Source organism: Patella vulgata, chromosome 2 (assembly GCF_932274485.2).
Source record: "Patella vulgata chromosome 2, xgPatVulg1.2, whole genome shotgun sequence".
Classification (NCBI taxonomy): domain Eukaryota; kingdom Metazoa; phylum Mollusca; class Gastropoda; family Patellidae; genus Patella; species Patella vulgata.
Genome location: NC_065880.2, coordinates 56156429 through 56176925, shown reverse-complemented (window position 1 = coordinate 56176925; position 20497 = coordinate 56156429). Strand labels below are relative to the sequence as shown.

The following is a 20497-nucleotide window of genomic DNA, read 5'->3' as shown; positions in this document are numbered from 1 at the left end:
TCTAAATGGGAAACTTTGATAAATTTGTGAAATGAAAAATGCTTTTGAAATTGGGAAAAATAGAAAAAATCTCTATTTCTCGAAAAAGTATTTAGTATAAGTCAGTTATATACCTTGTTTTCTCTGTGTATGGCCATACACCTTGAAAACAAGGTATATAACTATTACTTATATGTATGATAATGATTACCTTTGGGATACAATGGACAGTATTCTATTGGCAGACATGCAGACAACTTGAAAGAAGGTAGATAACTCTATTTTTGTACATACCTTCTACTAATTTTGCTCCAATCTTTCGTAATTGAAACAAGAGTGGACAAACTCTAACTGCTATAGTACTCTTCTCTTTACTTGGTAAATAAACTGCTGGTCTGAAAAAAAACAAACCAAATAACCCAAGATTTATTTGACAAGCCAACAATCTCAAAAAATATTAAATAAATCATGTGTTCAATGAATAATAATTTTTTTGTCATATGTTCAGATTTGGAATCCCTTGTAAATTATAGCATTGTGGAAGTATCTTAAATAATATCAAGTCCTAAAATGGTTCAATTGCTTAAATACAAACATCTTTATTCAAAAGAAGTAAATTAACACCAGAAAACTGCACCAACTAGAAACTGCATTACATCTAAATTAATAGCTGCACTTACTTGGAAAATGCAGCTCGACTAAAGATATGTGTAGAGTTTATGACTTTCTCTCCTCTTTCTATACAACCAGCTGGTGTAATTAACAACTGACCATCAGGTGTAAAACTTAATCTACGAAAAAATGATCTCATTGTGTCATCATGAAATATACGAAAAGACTTTGGTTTATTATCTTTATTTTCCTCTGCAGGTGAATTATTTGGTAACGACATCTTGGCTATGTTGTGCATACAGTTTTTACTGTTCAGGTTAAATATACGACAAGATCTGCAAATAAAACAAACGAAACAAGTAAAATACCATATTGAAGGACTTGGTAAACCAGTGGCTGCCAGGCAGGATACACCCACATTTTCGAGAGATGGATAGAAAACAAGCTAAGAAAAAAGTGATTTTTCCTACAATCAAGGGCCATAATTCAGGAAATTACAATTCGATATGCGCAAATATCGAAAGGAACCGAGATCTTTGTGTTATAAACTTACATTTCAAGTTTCAACAAAATCGGATAAAAATTGTGACTTCTAGAGGGTCCACAACATTGATATACCGTATTTTTACGCTATTTGAGAACTCAGTCGTCCTTAGGGTGTAACGGTGATATACTAATACGTTTTTTTAAATCGGATAAAAATTATGACCTCTATAGGGTCCACAAGCTAAAAACGCAATTTTTCGTACAATCAGGGGCCATAATTCAGGAAGTTACGGTCCAATATGCGCGAATATCAAAAGGAACCGAGATCTTTGGGTTATAAACTTAATTCCAAGTTTCAACAAAATCGGATAAAAATTGTGACCTCTATAGGGTCCACAAGCTAAAAACGTGATTTTTAGTACAAACAGGGGCCATATTCCATGAAGTTTCGATCCGATACATGCCAATATCGAAAGCAGCCAAGATCTTTTGGAGATAAACCTATATTTCAAGTTTCGTCAAAATCGGATAAGAATTGTGATCTATAGAGTGTCCACAAACAATTGTGGACGGACAGACGGACGGACAGACAGGGGCGACGACAATATACGTCCACATGAAAATGTGGGCGTATAAAATTGAATTTAACATGGGTCATCAAATGTTTTTTATTTTAGCTCTAGAAATTTTGGACTTTTTAAGTCAATATCACATTGACATGAAGGTCTACTTGACAGAAAATACTGACCAACTTACCTATCAGTACTGAGAGTAGCAACTAATTCATTTAATGGATCCATTGCAACACCTTGAACAAAACTCTTATGTTCATTAAATATAGCAACTTTAGAATCTGAAATAAAAGGTTTACATTGAAGATTTGATATTTAAATAAATCTTATCTCAGTCAGTAATCTAATTTAGTATACTTCACAATTTACACTACAACTAATCTTTCTCAAAAATTGTTTACTAACAATGATGATGTATATGTGTACAGTTGATTTTATAACAGCTACCCCAACAATGGACTATAATTATTCTGTTTTGGATCATGACTGAAATAACTAGGAAAACTAAATTCTTAAGTAACAATATTGAGGATATACTAGTGTTGAAACTACTATGCGGATATCTGTTAACAGATACAAAATAACATTTTGCTATCCGTTACAATCTTCTGAATGTCCTTTATGTTCTATATATAGACATTTTTACATGTGATTTCTTTGAAATTTTCCCCAATGCAATTAATCATGTACGCAGCTCTGAGTACTTTTTAAAACTTAGTACAAATATCAACATTAGCGATACTAACTTATAAAGAATGCATTTTTACATTCTTGTATTTTCCAATAAATCTACTTGACTCGTGTGGTTGGTTCATCCACATGCGGTCAAATCTCAATCCTGACACAGCGAACAAAATAGATTAGATGACACATTAATTAATCGCACATTTATTTTTTTCAAAAGTATCGAGCAATCAAACTATACTCAAAGTTTCATCACTCTCTACAGAGAGAATTAAGATTATCTTGTCCCAAAGCATCGACCAATGAAATTGCTTAGCTCTGCTTAGCTTCAGCTCGAAATGTTAATCATTGAACTAGGTCAAGACATTCACCTAATGAACATCTACATCAAGTTTAAACATTCTACCTCAATTAAAAGCAGAGTTGTTATGTTCCAAAGTCTTGACCAATCAAATTGTTTATCGCTCCTTCGCCTAAGCAGAAAATTCTCACCATCGAACTTAGTCAAGGTAATGATATTATGAATCTATATTCAGAGTTTCATCGCTCTCACTTCATTATAACCAAAGTTATCGTGCCCCAAAGCATCAACCAATCAGATTGCTTATCTCTGCTTACTGTAAGCAGACAATGTTCATCACCAAACTCCATCAAGGCATTCACCTAATGAATACCTACACCAAGTTTGAACATTCTACCTCAACTAGAAGGATAGTTATAATCCTTGAGTGGCATTTTAGGAAATACTGCAACTTCATTGGATATATGTAAATTGATTTAACTGGTCAGCCAATCGAATTGCAGTATTTCTTAAAATTTCGATTGTATCTTAGTTTAAGTTTTCGTGAATAAGGGCCCGGGTAAAGTTGGAGATGTGGTCACAAATATACATTAACTAAATTTGGCAAGTTTTATGCAATGCTTCTATTCAGAGTAACATACCAACCCGATGTTTATTTTGATGTTTAGTGTAGAAACATGTTATAAATTGATATTTAGATACAAAGTGTGTATTTAGAAACATATTATAAATATGTATATTAAATAGTTTACTAACCTTTAGCAACCTCCCATACTATAGCACTATTATCGACAGAACCAGATGCTAGATATTTACCATCAGCAGACCAAGATAAATCATACACATCCTCTATATGGCCTCTGTAATTATGGGAACTTTCAGTCACTTCTATTCTTAGTATCAAAATAGAGAGAGAGAGCGAAATGGGGTTTAACGTCCACTCGACACAGACTAGGTCATTTCGGGACTTACATACAGTTTTTAATTTTATTTCAATAATTCGCTTGCGCGTAGGTGTCTTTAGCAGTGGGAGGAAACCGGAGGACCTGGAGAAAACCCACGAGGTTGGACAGGCAACCCTACTCCTTGTCACGTACAACCGGGGATTCGAAACCGCGCCAGTTGAAATCTACAGCACTTTTCTTAATTGTTTTGGGGTTTTTTTTTTAACTTAAAGGTTTACTTCCTATCCCGGAACACTTTTCACCAACTTTATAAAATATTTTCATTTAATATGAAGTATAGCACAGCAATCAAAACAACAATTTGTCTGCCACTGCATTATAAATACAAACTTGAGTAGTACTGTTCTCCAATGATACTTTACTGTGGGAAATATTTTTGTAGATATCAAAACAATGCTCAACTATACAGTTATTGATTAATTTATATAATAGCATTCTTGACAACTGAGTTTACAGTCTTCAATATAAGTAATATTTTGCATACTCTAGAATACTCATGGTTATTTTTATATTAACATGTGTTTACAAATAAAATAACTTAAAAAACATTTGTATGTACTTGTAGTTTTTACTAATTTATAACTTCCGTTTAGTTGGATGAAAGCAAAAGTAGGAATATGCAATGCAAGTTGCTGAAATAATAATATGACTATAAATGTCGATATTATAGCGATGTATGAATACAAGTATGCAATTACAAAGGCCTTGTTTATTCGGAGTTTCAGCTATTATTATCCCGAATATGTTATGCAATTAGTGAATTATGCAATTACTGTCGTGAATAGAGTATGCATAAACCAACATGTTTGTTGTTGAAAAGACGACTATCTTTTAGGCCTACCCGTGGCTGGTTCATTTCAAAATGGATTAAGAACCCTGGTAGACCTATTTTCATGGTTTGGACAATTTTTTGTAAATTGGAAAAGCATTAAAATTATTGTTTTTATACCTAAGTACTTTCTGAGTAACCCATGTTTCTTTGTTATCTTCATCTTCATCTTGAAATATATTATTAACAGGTGTAGGTGTGTCACTTAATTTCCATAATATAATTACTCCATCTGTAATAACAACATTCAATTTATCATTTTACAGTACAGTACTAGAAACACACGGAAATCAGTAGGTTATATCAAATTGTACTAGAGATGTACAAGGAGTTATTACTTTTCTTAAAATAAATCTTATTAAGTCATCCTAATAAGGATGCTATTTCAAAAGTTGGCATTAATACATGTTCCGTGAATGGCTTGGCCTTTGTGAATAACAAATAAAAATGTGTTCACATTCAGAAGCGTGTTAAAGATGGGTTTCTGCGTACAAACTGGGTGATTTAATGGTATATATGGACTAAAAACATATTCAAACTAATTAATTTGTCATAACTTTGCTTCAAATCCTTCTCTAACATTGTCATTGCAAAGGAATGTCCTGCTATAAAAATTCGATCAAACCAGGACATGTTTACGTCACGTGACTTACCTCTCTTGGAAGTCAGAGGAGAATTCATTGCATACATAAGACGATGTTGTCTTTAATCGCTTACTATTTATTACAAATATCGAATCCTAATTAAATTCTCAGATTATCCACTACCCGCGACTTTTTCCATCATTTTTATCTCAGAAAGTGTTGTCATTCTAACTCTTCATAAAGTTTATCAACTTGTACATCAAGCCAGGGATAGAACTTTATTTGAAAACACACAAGCAAAATTTTGCTTGTTGATTTCAAATGTACAAGCAAAACTAGGATTCTGAAGAAATTCAAGGGGCAATTTTTTCTTTAATGAAAATACTTTTATTATCTTTGGATTAATACAAAAAACATAATATGGAACACAATTACTATTTTATTTAAAGCGACGTTTTGTTGAGGGTTCTCTCAACGTTGAGAGAACCCTCAACGAAACATCGCTTTAAATAAAACAGTAATTGTGTTCCATATTATGTTTTTTGTATTATGTATGTCAATTGCTAAATGCCGCTCAAAGAAGATCTTTGGATTACATGTACAAGCTATGTTATACATTGGAGTGTACACATATTCCTTACAATTTCATTAAAAAGCTAATGGCTAATAAAACAAAAGAATGAAGACTCAACACTAGAGCTGGGCGATATCCCTGAAAACATTGCGATATAATCACTATATTGCGATATTTTATGAAATGTCAATACTTTCAGTTTATCATTTTTTTTAAATATAAATAAACATGCATAAAAAGATGGAACTGGAGTATTCACTTGACACTCTCTAGTCAATATTATCATTTCTAGTCAATATTATTTTTAGCATACAGTACTGAATTTACAAACAAAATTTCCAAACTTGCAAAAGTTGTTGTTTATTACAGTTTTATTTTCCAAAATATTAATTATAATAAAAAAAAGATAATAAAAAAAAGTTTGTGTTCTTTCGGCCGTACATATTTATTTTTATAGCTACCCTTGAAAACTTGTTTCTTCTCACTCAAGCGTATATAATACAATTATAGTAAATTAAACTATAAAACATACGTACTATGTCAAAAAGCGATTTTTCGGATCACAGACCGCTATGCACTATGCATACACTTCTGACGCTGAGTGAATGATAAATCAGTCTACCGGAACTCTCAAAATATATAGTTGACAATGTTGTCATTATTTATATTTCTGCTTTATTAAAATTTATTTCAATCTGAAAATCAATGATTACTTTGGAAAATCAACGTATCAGTATAAACGATTTGTCAAGATGTATAGAAGTTGAACAGAAACAGGGATAATGCTAACGGATGGAAAAGTGAGCGAGAAGTCATGTGACGTAAACAAAGCACCTTATCGGCATTTGCAAACTTCGTGAATGAATACTCAGGAGTTTATAACTACAATATAACAGTATTTAATTATCATTAAGCAATAAAATATCGTAAATAACATCAAAAGGAAAACAATTTTTACTAATATATTTATGTTAAATATCATCCAGAAAAATCAAAATGGTACATGTTTTTTTTTACTATTAAAACTGTGTAGTGTGAAAAGCCATTTGCCAATAACGTATATTTTTGACCGATGTCAGAATTTGTTTGATGGAATATGACGACAATAATGAAAGGACCGATGGTCGAACACTAAAAAAGGTCAATTCTGATATGTGTGTATTGTTTTTATTGAATAATCATGTTATTCAGTAACAATAAGCGAAATAATGTTACACACATTTTTTTTCGTGTTACATATTTTGTAACACGCAGTCTACAAAATCAACAAGCATGTGACCTTTGACATCATACGTGCAGTAATTCCTAATCATTCGGCTGTTGATTAGGGGAACCCTTACATTTTTGTCCTGTATACGCTCCATGAGTGTTTTTCGGGGAATCCTGTATTTTTCTAGTAAGATTGGATATCTCTACTTTCCATATATACCAAAATTATACTATTATTGGGAATAACCACCCAATAAATACTTTTCTGGGAACCCATCTTTAAAAATTACGCACGCTGTGCAGCGACGTCGCATGGAATTAACCAATGTTTGAAAGAAGGCCTGGGGCAAATTGTTCCATTCTTGGACAAGAGCAGCTTCTAAAACAGCAATGGTGTGCATCTGTGGTCTCTGATACAGACGGCATCCAATCTCATCCCAGACATGTTCTATCGGTGCCATGTCCGGAGACATGGCTCGCCAGTCCAAGACATTGATGTTGTTAGCAGCCAGGAAGTCCATACTAAAACGCACAGTATGCGGACGTGCATTATCCTGTTGGAAGTGCTGAAGTTGTGGGTGCGCTCGAAACATCGGAACAACAATTGGTTGCAAGACATCATCATGGTAGGCTACAGCATTAACTCGACCCCTGCAAATGTGTAGGGCGGTCCGGTGATGAAATGTGAAGCCTCCCCACACCATTACACTTCCGCCACCCCATCGATTCGTTTTGAAGACGCAGCAGTCTGCAAGACGTCTCCACACACGTTGACGGCCATCAGCGTGAAAAAGATGAAAGCGACCCTCATCACTGAAGAGCACACTTTGCCAGTCTACTCTTCTCCATGTCTGGTGTGTTTGAGCCTATATCAAACGCTGCCGACGGTGATGATCCCTGAGGATAATTAATGATGAACAAAACAACAGTCTAAATAAGAATTGTAACGTCTCGTGTCAGTTTCTTACTGGGCTAGTAGAATGTTGGCTGGGCTAGTAAGATCTGAAAGCTACTAGCCCAAATGGCTAGTGACCATTTCAGGTTAGTTTCTACCCCTGAATGTGTCCAGAAATCTGGTGAAAATGTTGAATCGTTTTTGCGCCATTTATATACGAGTTATCAGAACATTGTGATTTTAGTAAAAAGGAGGAGACAATTTGGGATCAACTCGTAATAGGATTATAAGACAAAACTGTATCACAAAAATTACAAATGGAGGCACAATTAACTCTTACAATTAACTCTGTGGATATTGCGCGAAATCATGAATTAGTGAAAAGCCAGAATAATTTGTCGCAGATAGAATTATCGGAAATGAAGAAAGCGCTAGACGCTATAGGAACAAACAAGGGACATTATTGTGAAAGTCATTGGAGACACCGAACAAATTATTATCAGGATAAAGCCAAGATACCTAAACAGATATACATGTAGCGGTGCTAATAATATTAATTCCTGATATCAGTATAATAATAGTAAATCTTCACATAGGGACTGTAGTCAGTGTAATAGGCGTCATAGACCAAATGACGGATGTCCTGCTGAAGGTGCCAGGTGTAGGAAAAGGAAGTGTAATAAAGTTGGACATTTTGCAGTAAGATGTAAGTCAAAATTTATTAGAGAAATTCAGGTCAGCCCATCGATATCACCTAATCCGGCAAATGATTTCACAGCTGTCAATCAAATTGGCAACAATGTTGCAGACAAAGTGGTAAATAACAATTGTATGGAGGGTTGGTTCAGTTGATGATATTAATCACTGTTCAGATGATTTTGACTTTTTGAACCAGTTTGGCAAGTACAATTAAAAGTTTGTGGAAATATCATCTCAGGAGCCGATACATCAGTTTTATATAAATCTACTTATAATGAACTTACTTCTAAGCCACAATTGAGACCATCTAATATTTTGTAAAGTAGCCCAGGAGGGGATTTGGTCTGTAAGGGATATTTTATTGTAGAAACTGAGCATAAAAATCAACAATTTAGTTTTCCTGTGTCGTTACAGGTTTAAGACTACCCTTCGGAATTACTAGTGCACCTGAAATATTCACTCGGATAATGAACGATGTGTTATCAAATCTAAATGGAATATCTATTTATATGGTTGAAATATTTGTATTTGGAGCTACATTAGAAGAACATGACAGAAATTTAGAATCAGCTTTAAAGAGAATAAAAGAAAGTGGTCTCAAATTGAATAAAAGTAAATGTTTATTTAGACAAACTGAAGTTAACTTTTTAGGACACAAATTAACGCAAAAAGGTATTGCTCCTCATCCAGTTTCCGCAATTAACAATCTACTTGCCCTGAATTCAGTAGCTGATTTTCATCAGATTTTAGGTACATGTATGATAAACTACATCGGATGTTATATTCCAAATTTATCTGATGTTTTGCAACTGTTAAATAATCGTCTTAGAAAAGACGTATGGATATGGCGAGACTACCAAAAATCCGCATTTCAACAAATTAAGGAACTGACAACTTCAAGTTCTGTCTTTGCTGGTGAGCACAGCGCAAGTCAATATGGCATCGGGGGAGTTATTCTACAATTACATGAGCAAAATTGGAGGCTTGTTGCATTCTGTTCAAGAACTTTAACGGGTTCAGAAACTTGATATGCCCAGGTAGAAAAAGAGTTTATCATTAGTTTGGGTTTGCGAAAAGTTTAACCGATACCTCTGTGGATTAGAATCGTATACACTAGTAACTGATCATAAACCACTAGTTCCCTTGATAAATAGGAAGGATATCGACCAGATTCCAGTACGCTATGTTGATGCGTCTGATGCGATATAACCCAGTTGCCCAATATTCGCCAGGAAAAACGATGATTATTAGTGATACTCTTTCCAGAAGTCCTCAAATAGACAAGAGTCATGATGATATAGAAGAAGAAATTAAAGCTTACATTAGCCCGGTTGTTAGTTCATGGCCAGCATCATATAAGCAATTAGAAAATATTCACCAGTCAACATTAACAGACAAAATTGTACTACTCATGATGTTAACTCACATAACCTACAAAAGGGATCAACTTTTATCTAAATGTTACAGCAATATTTTAAGTAAAGCAGATTGTGATACCCTTAAAAATCTAACATGTGATATTACAAAACGTAAGAAAACTTCAAGGGGCTGTTCTTCAGGTAGAAATCGTAGGAGAAAAATCAAGACAGTGACTTCTATTAGATCTGATGATTGTTTCAGGACCAAGAGTAGTACAGTAAATTTTACAAACTTTTCTTATCTCACGCAAGTTAATGACTCGCCTCCAAGGATATTTCTGAATTCCACGGTCTCCTTGTTAAACGCTAGGTCGGTAAAAAACAAAACTATCGAACTGAATGATTTCATATGTGAACATGACCTTGATATTTTGGCTGTCACTGAAACATGGCTAGGTGCTAATGATGATGCGGTTTTATGCTCGTTGGTACCCGATGCCTACTTTATCCAGCATAAACCAAGACTTTCTCGAAATGGTGGAGGGATAGCCCTCATCTACAAAAACTCATTCAAGCTTCAGACCCAAAAACAGACATCATATTCGTCATTTGAATATCTTGACTGTGTTGTCGGCTCTTTAAGTTCAGCGTTTCGTATTGTTGTTCTATACAGACCCCCTGACAATGGATCTAAGTCAAAGTTTATCGATGAATTTTCTGATTTGATCAATCAATTGGCAAAATGCAGTCTGGAACTGGTTATACTGGGTGATTTTAATTGCCATGTAGACAACATTAATGACAAGTTCTCTCTTCAGTTTTGCGAGCTGTTACAAGTGCATTCTTTAATTCAACATGTTAATACCCCTACCCACAATCGAGGACATACTTTAGATCTTGTGATAACCCGACAAAAACATTTAATAAATAATTTATCTGTTAGAGATAATCTTATATCGGACCATTTTCCTATAACTCTGAATCTAAACATAAGGAAAGAACACTTTGAAACGAGACAAATTTCTTTTCGAAAACTCAAATCGCTGAACGATGCTGAGCTGAGCTCTTCTCTGTGTTCTTCTAAACTAGATAGCATATACCAAATTAATGACGTCAATTCGAAAGCAGCATATTTTAACAAATGCGTTCAAAATACCATTGATGATCTTTCACCAATCCAAACTAAAACTTTTCGATTTCGACCTGGTGTCCCATGGCTAAACGATGATATTCTTGAAGCCAAGAGGATTCGTACTAAAGCCGAGCGTACGTGGAGGAATTCTGGACTGACGGTTCACAGAGAAATATACAAGAGTACCAAACTAAAAGTTACTCGTCTAATTGAACGCTCGAAAAATGATTTTTATGTAAATAAAATCGAGAATAGTGAAAATAACCAAAAAGAGCTGTATAAAGTGGTAAATACCCGGTTAGATAATAACCATGGTGTGAAGATTTTACCTACAGTTGACAATGATGATCTACCAACGCGTTTCTCGGACTACTTCGAATCTAAAATTGTTAAAATCAGAAATAGCTTTAGATCTATTAAAATCATATTAAACTAATAGGTCACAATCTGTCATCGTAAACAATAAAACATCATCTCACAAAGGTCTTCGGTATGGAGTGCTGCATGGGTCAGTGTTAGGTCCAATTTTATTTAGCATTTACACAACTCCGCTATCCAAAATTGTTCGCAGGCATGGTCTTGAATTCCACTTGTATGCAGATGACACTCAACTATATTTGTCTTTTAAACCTACTGTAAATAATAGTTTTAATTTCTGTAAGGCCAAACTTGAATGTTGTGTTGAAGAAATTCGGTGTTGGATGAGTAATAATTTTCTTAAATTGAACGAAGATAAAACTGAATATATTCTGTTAGGATCAAATAATCTTATTAGCAAAGTCAATTACAACGTATCTTTATCTATAGGTTCCCATGTAATATCACCAGTCCCGTCTGCTAGAAATATTGGAGTTATATTTGATAAATACGTAACCATGGAGCCTCATGTAAATAATACTTGTAAATTATGTTATTTTAATCTCCGCCAAATAGCCCACATCCGGAAGAATCTCCCCACTTCATCTGTTAAAACTCTTGTCCATTCTCTCATCACCTCTCGTCTAGATCAATGTAACTCTTTACTGATTGGTACTCCTTTACGCATCACTAACAAATTACAAAAAGTTCAAAATTCAGCAGCAAGGCTCATCACCGGAAGTAATTATAATGACCATATTACTCCTATTTTACAGAAACTCCATTGGTTACCGATTATTTTTAGAATTGAATTTAAAATCCTCCTTTTAACATTTAAATGTATGAATGATATGTCACCTTCTTATTTATCTTCACTTTTAAAAATGTACACACCGAGTCGTCGCACTCTACGCTCTTCATCTGATCATTTTTTACTTGTAAATAAATCAGCAAGACTTTTATCTTTTGGAGATCGATCTTTTACCGTCCAGGCACCGAAATTATGGAATTCTTTACCTTTTAATATAAGATGCTGCACAAATTTAATCTCTTTTAAGTCACTTCTTAAAACATTTTTGTTTAAGAAAGCTTTTAACTTATAATTCTTTTAAAACCTATTTGTGATATCAGATTTTATTCTGCGCTACCATGTTATGTTTTACTTCTATAGATTTATTTAGTTTTCCTATATGTATATTTATTTTTATTACATATTTTATTGAATTGTATTGTACAGCGCATCTGAACACGTTTTGTGGAAGATAGCGCTCTATAAATGTTAATAATAATAAATAATAATAATAAGATATGTTGGCAAAGGATGGCCTAAATACAAATGTAATGTTAGACAAAATTTATTTGAATATTTCTCAGTTCGAGAACGCTTAAGCGAAATGAATGGATTATTGACATTTGGAAGTCAAATCGTTATTCCCGTTTCTATGAGGAGGGAGAGGATTGGCAGAATTCATGAAGAGCATTTGGGAATTACAAAATGTTGCGAACGTGGTAACATGATCATTTGGTGGCCAGGAATTATCAAGGACATAGATTATAAAGTTTTATCATGTGAGTTCTGTCAAGCAGGGCTTTCAATTTTTTTCCGCCAAAATGGGTGATAATTTTTATATAAAAAAAATGTTCATACTTTTTTCCGCCAACTGGAATATTTTATCCGCCAAAAATGTGTGATAAAAAAGGCAACATCTAACAATTTTAAGCCCCAGCTAGGTTGATTATAAAACAATTACAGATATATACAATACAATATACAACAACTTTAAAAATCCGTCTTTAAAAAATATGTTAGCAAAATCTGGATTTCATAAGATCAGATTTTATTTTTGGTGACTTAAGTCTATTTGAACATACTGCACCATATATTTTCAGTATTTATACGTCAAATCTCATCCAAGGATTGCCAATTTTCCAAAGATTTATGTGTTGGTTTACAATAGGACTATTGTTATTTTCAGGTACCGTAAAGGTATTAAAATCTGAATCCCTGATAGAAAGATATAAATGTCAATTATATTTGTAAGAACACTTACAATTATACCCGTCATTCACTTTTAAAGCATTTTGGCGACGGCAATATGATACAAATGAGGAACTGTTTTCTCGCTCAAGACTCGTCACTATTCAAGTCGTTCTTACGTTTTCGACCAGTGGCGATAATATAATTTGAAATAATGATATCCGATAGGCATGCTTGTATATTTCACATGCCATATATGAAGCCACAGTAAACGGAATTCAGCTATCAAAATATTTAATTCTCTTCGAAAGAAACTGTCGGCCATTTTGATTACGTGTACAATGTATTGCTATTTTTTAAAGACGAAACGAAACATCAAATAATCACTGCTTGGATTATTCATTAGGAGTAAATAATGACTTGAGATAGGCTTTATATACATCATTGGCAATTATCAATCAACTAATCATTAATTCAAGACAACTGATTAGTATTACTCATTGACGCGATTAATTTATAGTATCCCGCCATGTGATTGACACTCAATAATGGTTAATCCAGGATAAATATGATTTGAATTTTAAGATTTTTTTCCGCCAATTCTCAAAAAGAATCGCCAGTACCGCCAAACATTATCGCCAAAATCAAATTTTAATCGCCACTTTCATATTTTTATCGCAAATTGCAACTTTGGCGACCGACTGTGTGAGCCCTGCTGTCAAGGAAATAGATTGAATCAAAGAAAAGAACCTTTACTTCTAAATCAGCTACCAGATTGTCCTTGGCAACATTTAGGAGCAGATCTACTTACTTTTAATAATAAACAGTATATTGTAATCGTAGACTATTTTTGAGATATCTTGAGATTTTATATTTAAGTAGTACTACCAGTAGTAATACTATTCATAAGTTGAAAGACTGTTTTGCTAGATTTGGCATCCCTGAACTTCTGACAACCGACAACGGCCCACAATTCATTTCAGCCGAGTTCGTAACATTTTGTAGTGATTACGGTATAATGCACGTAACTTCCAGTTCTTATTTCCCACAAGCTAACAGAGAAGCAGAGCGAGCTGTTAAGACTGCTAAAAGTATACTACAACAGAGTGATCCAGCATTAGCATTATTGATATATAGGTCTACTCCTCTTTAAGTTACAGGATCAAGCCCTGCTCAATTATTAATGGGACGACAAATCAGAACCACATTACCAACTCTTTCGACAAATCTAACACCAAGATGGCCGAATCTCCAGGATGTAAGAAAAAGAGATAGTGAACGAAAGCAGTGCTCACAACGTAATTTTAATAAACATTATTCAGCACGAAATCTCTCAGAACTGAAACCAGGTGACAGAGTATTTGTAAAATTAGACCGGGAGAAACGTGGAACGCCAGGGACCATAGTAAATGTAATCAACCGAGATCGTACATGGTGAGAACCAGATTTGGATTATTTAGGAGAAATCGTCGTCACCTATACCTCGCCGATCCTGTTAATTTTCATGGTAATAATTCCAATGAAGACCCAAATGATTGGACTGATATACATGATCATGCATCTCACAAACCAAACATCGTTCAACAAGAACTTCCACCACAAGATCCAGTACAACCTTTACGTCGTTCGCGATTAAAGAACAATCGACATCATGTTTGTTTGTGTGTTTCTAATACTTGAAAATTATAGTTATTTGGTAAATAACCTTACTGTTTCAGTTATATAGACGGAGAGATATAATTTCTGTTTGTCAAGTACAGAGAACAAATTGCAAAAGAATTTCTTTCACTGGAATCTAGTAAAGGGATGTCTTAAGGAATCCCAACTCACAATTGTCCGCTGAAACCCTGTAGCGTTTTTCATAATTAGCATAAATCCAAGATGGCCACCAATTGGACTTTCTGGCCTCCATATCTTGGAAACGGCTCGTTTTAGAGCAATAAATGTATTATCATTAGATACAAAAGTGATATCAACGAATCGAAACAAAGGTTATCACGACGCCAGCAGGTCATGGTGTGACGTCATGACGGCATTGTGATGTAATGACGTCACACTGACGTTATTTTGACGTCAAAACACTTAGTCCGGCAGAAGTATGGCTGAACCTGAAAGTTGTACACAAAGATTTTTTTATGATTGATTTTAGTAGCCTATGGTGTCCTCTTTAAGAATCTGCCGATTGAACCTAAGTCATTCTTGAGTGTTTTTTGAAATCCAAGATGGCGTCCAAGACGGCCTTCATTTCAAATAATCACCTATAACCCCCATACTATTTTTTCTAGGATGATAATTTTGGTATCTAACCGTATGTTTTTGGGGCCAAGGAATACACCAAAATCATCCATTATGTTATGGGGTGATTAGATGATAGTAATAGCAAAATGCAAGACAATATGGCCCTTTAACTCGATAGCGGCAGTTTGGACAATAATTATTTCACTGAACCAAACTATATATTTATGGACATAGAAGCATATCATTGATACGATAACACTACATACATGCCTAACAGGGGGTAATTTTCAGTTTAATACTTGAGTCGTATGTCTGTTTGCAACCTGCGACTTCACAGGTGCAAAATGCTATACATTCTAAGCCACCCCTAGTGCAGCTACATGCAAGCATACTATTTGGGGTGTCACTTGTGCAACCGCATTTGATGAGTCACAGGAGCAATTTGACAAATTGTAATGTTCTCAATTTAGTCTCCTTAACCCAGCAATACAGTTTGGGATCAAGTTCCGGTGGATTGCGATCTTCCAGTGAATGCCACACAATAGCATGGTGGTGACAATTTTACTTTCCATACGAATGCATCATTCGTTGGAGCAAGACTACATGGTTTAAAAGTGGATGATGACGATATATTTCCAGTTTCGGATACCTATAGCCTCAAGCGTGTTTCAGGTGTCGATTTGCAAGACTACATGGTTTAAAAGTGGATGATGACGATATATTTCCAGTTTCGGATACCTATAGCCTCAAGCGTGTTTCAGGTGTCGATTTGTCCATAACAAGCTGACAAGAATCACGTCACAATGGAATCATCAATCAAAGAAGAAACAACCGTTGACATTGGAATCACCCATTCAAAGAAACCAGCAACTGCCAGGCAGGATACGCCCACATTTTCGAGAGATGGATAGAGAACAAGCTAAAAAGAAAGTGATTTTTCCTATAATCAAGGGCCATAATTCAGGAAATTACTATTCGATACGCACGAATATCGAAAGGAACCGAGATCTTTGGGTTATAAACTTACATTTCAAGTTTCAACAAAATCAGATAAAAATTGTGACCTCTATAGGGTCCACAACCTTAATATACCATATTTTTACGCTATTTGAGAACGAACAGCGGCCATTTTGTCTGTCAATTTTGGGCCCATTTTCACCAAATACGAACTCAGCCATCTATAGGATCGAACGGTGATATAATAATACGTTTTTTTTAAATCGGATAAACATTTTGACCTCTATAGGGTCCACAAGCTAAAAACGCGATTTTTCGTACAATCAGGGGCCATAATTCAGGATATGCGCGAATATCAAAAGGAACCGAGATCTTTGGGTTTTAAACTTACATTTCAAGTTTCAACAAAATCGGATTAAAATTGTGACCTCTATAGGGTCCACAACCTTGATATACCATATTTTTACGCTATTTCAGAACGAACGGCGGCCATTTTGTCTGTCAATTTTGGTTCGATTTTCACGAAATTCGAACTCGGCCGTCCTTAGGGTTTAACGGTGATATAATAATACGTTTTTTTAAATTGGATAAAAATTTTGACCTACAATTGTGACCTCTTTAGGGTCCACAACCTTGAAATACCATATTTTTACACTATTTGAGAATGAAGGGCGGCCATTTTGTCTGTCAGTTTAAGGTCGATTTTCACGAAATTCGAACTCAGCCGTCCTTAGGGTATAACGGTGATATAATAATATTTTTTTTTAAATCGGATAAAAATTATGACCTCTGTAGGGTCCACAAGCTAAAAATGGGATTTTTCGTACAATCAGGGGCCATAATTCAGGAAATTACGGTCCGATATGCGCGAATATCAAATGGAACCGAGATCTTTGGGTTATAAACTTATATTTCAAGTTTCAACAAAATCGGATTAAAATTGTGACCTCTATAGGGTCCACAACCTTGATATACCATATTTTTACGCTATTTCAGAACGAACGGCGGCCATTTTGTCTGTCAATTTTGGTTCGATTTTCACGAAATTCGAACTCGGCCGTCCTTAGGGTTTAACGGTGATATAATAATACGTTTTTTTAAATTGGATAAAAATTTTGACCTCTATAGGGTCCACAAGCTAAAAACACGATTTTTCGTACAATCAGGGGCCATAATTCAGGAAGTTACGAATATCGAAAGGAACCGAGATCTTTGGGTTATAAACTTACATTTCATGTTTCAACAAAATCAGATAAAAATTGTGACCTCTATAGGGTCCACAACCTTGATATACCATATTTTTACACTATTCGAGAACAAACGGCGGCCATTTTGTCTGTCAATTTTGGGCCTATTTTCACGAAATTCGAACTCCGCCATCCTTAGGGTGTAACGGTGATATAATAATACGTTTTTTTAAATCGAATAAAAATTATGACCTCTATAGGGTCCACAAGCTAAAAACGTTAATTTTCGTACAATCAGGGGCCATAATTCAGGAAGTTACGGTCCGATATGCGACAATATACGTCCACATGAAAATGTAGGCGCATAAAAATTTGAGAATGAACGGCGGCCATTTTGTCTGTCAATTTTGGGCCGATTTTCACGAAATTCAAACTCGGTCGTCCTTAGGGTGTAACGGTGATATAATACGTTTTTTAAAATCGGATAAAAATTTTGACCTCTTTAGGGTCCACAAGCTAAAAACGCGATTTTTCGTACAATCAGGGGCCATAATTCAGGAAGTTACAGTCCGATATGCGCGAATATCAAAAGGAACCGTGATCTTTGGGTTATAAACTTACATTTCAAGTGTCAACAAAATCGGATAAAAATTGTGACCTCTATAGGGTCCACAAGCTAAAAATGTGATTTTTCGTACAAACAGGGGCCATCATCCATGAAGTTTCGATCAGATACATGCCAATATCGAAAGCAGCCGAGATCTTTTAAAGATAAACCTATATTTCAAGTTTCGTCAAATTCGGATAAGAATTGTGACCTGTAGAGTGTCCACAAACAATTGTGGACAGACAGACGTCCGGACGGACAGGGGCGACGACAATATACGTCCACATGAAAATGTGGGCGTATAAAAATAGCAGCACACCTGGCTAAATATATATGAACAAGCCAACAGTGAGGCTGATGTCCCCCGCCGAAATCCCAAAATAAACAGATGACACATATTAATTAATCACACATTTATTTTTTTCAAAAGTATCAAGCAATCAAACTATATACTAAGTTTCATCACTCTCTATCAGATAGAATCAAGATTATATTGTCCAAAATCATCAACCAACGAAATTGATCAGTTCTATTTAGCTTCAGCTCGAAATGTTCATCATTGAACCCAGTCAAGACATTCACCTAATGAACATCTACATCAAGTTTAAACATTCTACCTCAATTAAAAGCAGAGTTGTTATGTTCCAAAGTCTTGAACAATCAAATTGCTTATCGCTCCTTAGAATAAGCAGAAAATTCTCACCATGGACCTTAGTCAAGGTAATGATATAAAAATTGCTTATCTCTGCTTACCCTAAGCGGAAAATGCTCATCTTCGAACTCCATCAAGGCATTGACCTAATCAACACATACACCAAGTTTGAACATTCTAGCCCAATTAGGAAGAGAGTTATCGTGTCCCAAAGCATCAACCAATCAAATTGCTTATCTCTGCTTACCCTAAGCGGAAAATGCTCATCTTCGAACTCCATCAAGGCATTGACCTAATAAACACATACACCAAGTTTGAACATTCTAGCTCAATTAGGAAGAGAGTTATTGTGTCCCAAAAAGTGTGACGGACAGACAGACGGACAGACAGACAGACGGACGAACCCATTTTAATAGTCCCCTGCTTTCTTCGAAAGGCGGGGGACAAAAATATTTGAATTTTTCAAATTGAAACATGGCAAGTCACAGACGGCATACAACAGTAGACACAGACTAGTCATAGACAAATAGAATGACTCAAATTAAATAAAACAAGCCAACAGTGAGGATGATGTCCCCCGCCGAAATCCCCAAATAAATAGATGACACATTAATTAATCGCACATTTATTTTTTTCAAAAGTATTAAGCAATCAAACTGATTATCAACTATACACTAAGTTTCATCACTCTCTATCAGTAAGAATCAAATTTATCTTGTCCAAAAGCATTGACCAATGAAATTTCTTAGTTCTGCTTAGCTTAAGCTTGAAATGTTTATCATTGAACTCGGTCAAGACATTCACCTAATGAACATCTACATCAAGTTTAAACATTCTACCTTAATTAAAAGCATCGAGCAATCAAACTGATTAATTAATCGCACATCTATTTTTTTCGAAAGTATCGAGCAATCAAACTGATTATCAACTATACACTAAGTTTCATCACTCTCTATCAGATAGAATCAAAGTTATCTTGTCCAAAAGCATCGACCAAGGAAATTGCTTATCTCTGCTTAGCTTTAGCTCGAAATGTTAATCTTGAACTCAGTCAAGAAGAACATCTACATCAAGTTTAAACATTCTACCTCAATTAGAAGGAGAGTTGTTATGTTCGAAAGTCTTGACCAATCAAAATGCTTATTGCTCCTTAGCCTAAGCAGACAATTCTCATCATCGAGGGGACCACGTGGCTAAGTGGGTAAGACGCTGGCTCGCTAGCCTGGAGGTCGGGTGTTCGATCCCTGCATTGGCCGAGCAAGTTCATCCAGATTTTCCGGCGTGGTTGCCCCTTGTCAGTGATGCAGGACGGAGGGCCTGACAAGGACAGCTGTCTAGTCCTTCGGATGAGACGGAAAACTGAGGTCCCGTGTATATATTGGAATGCACGTAAAAGATCCCCTGGCAGTTGGAATTCGATATAAGAGTAGGCGATAGTGCCGCTGCCCGGGCAAAATTTCCCTCATAGCACACTGTATGGTGTATGCCCGTCTTCATTAGCCCAGTATAGGAGCAGAAAAGTAGGACGTTAAACCCCATTTCATTTATCTCATCATCGAACTTAGTCAAGGTATTGATGTAATGTAACTATACACCAAGCATCAACCAATTAAATTGCTTATCTCTACTTACCATAAGCAGA

At 35.1% G+C, this 20497-nt stretch overlaps 1 protein-coding gene across 1 annotated transcript in view; it reads right to left on the bottom strand.

Annotated features, from left to right (window-relative positions):
• Positions 1-214: 214 nt before the first annotated feature.
• The window catches only part of LOC126809471 (chromatin assembly factor 1 subunit B), a 40385-nt gene continuing 20102 nt past the window's right edge, over positions 215-20497 (bottom strand). The window contains exons 5-9 of the mRNA XM_050534079.1: positions 4549-4660; positions 3391-3494; positions 1834-1930; positions 660-926; positions 215-374 (exon numbers count right to left, since the gene is read on the bottom strand). Of these exons, the coding sequence (XP_050390036.1) occupies positions 215-374; positions 660-926; positions 1834-1930; positions 3391-3494; positions 4549-4660 (740 nt within the window). The remainder of the gene's footprint in view (positions 375-659; positions 927-1833; positions 1931-3390; positions 3495-4548; positions 4661-20497) is intronic.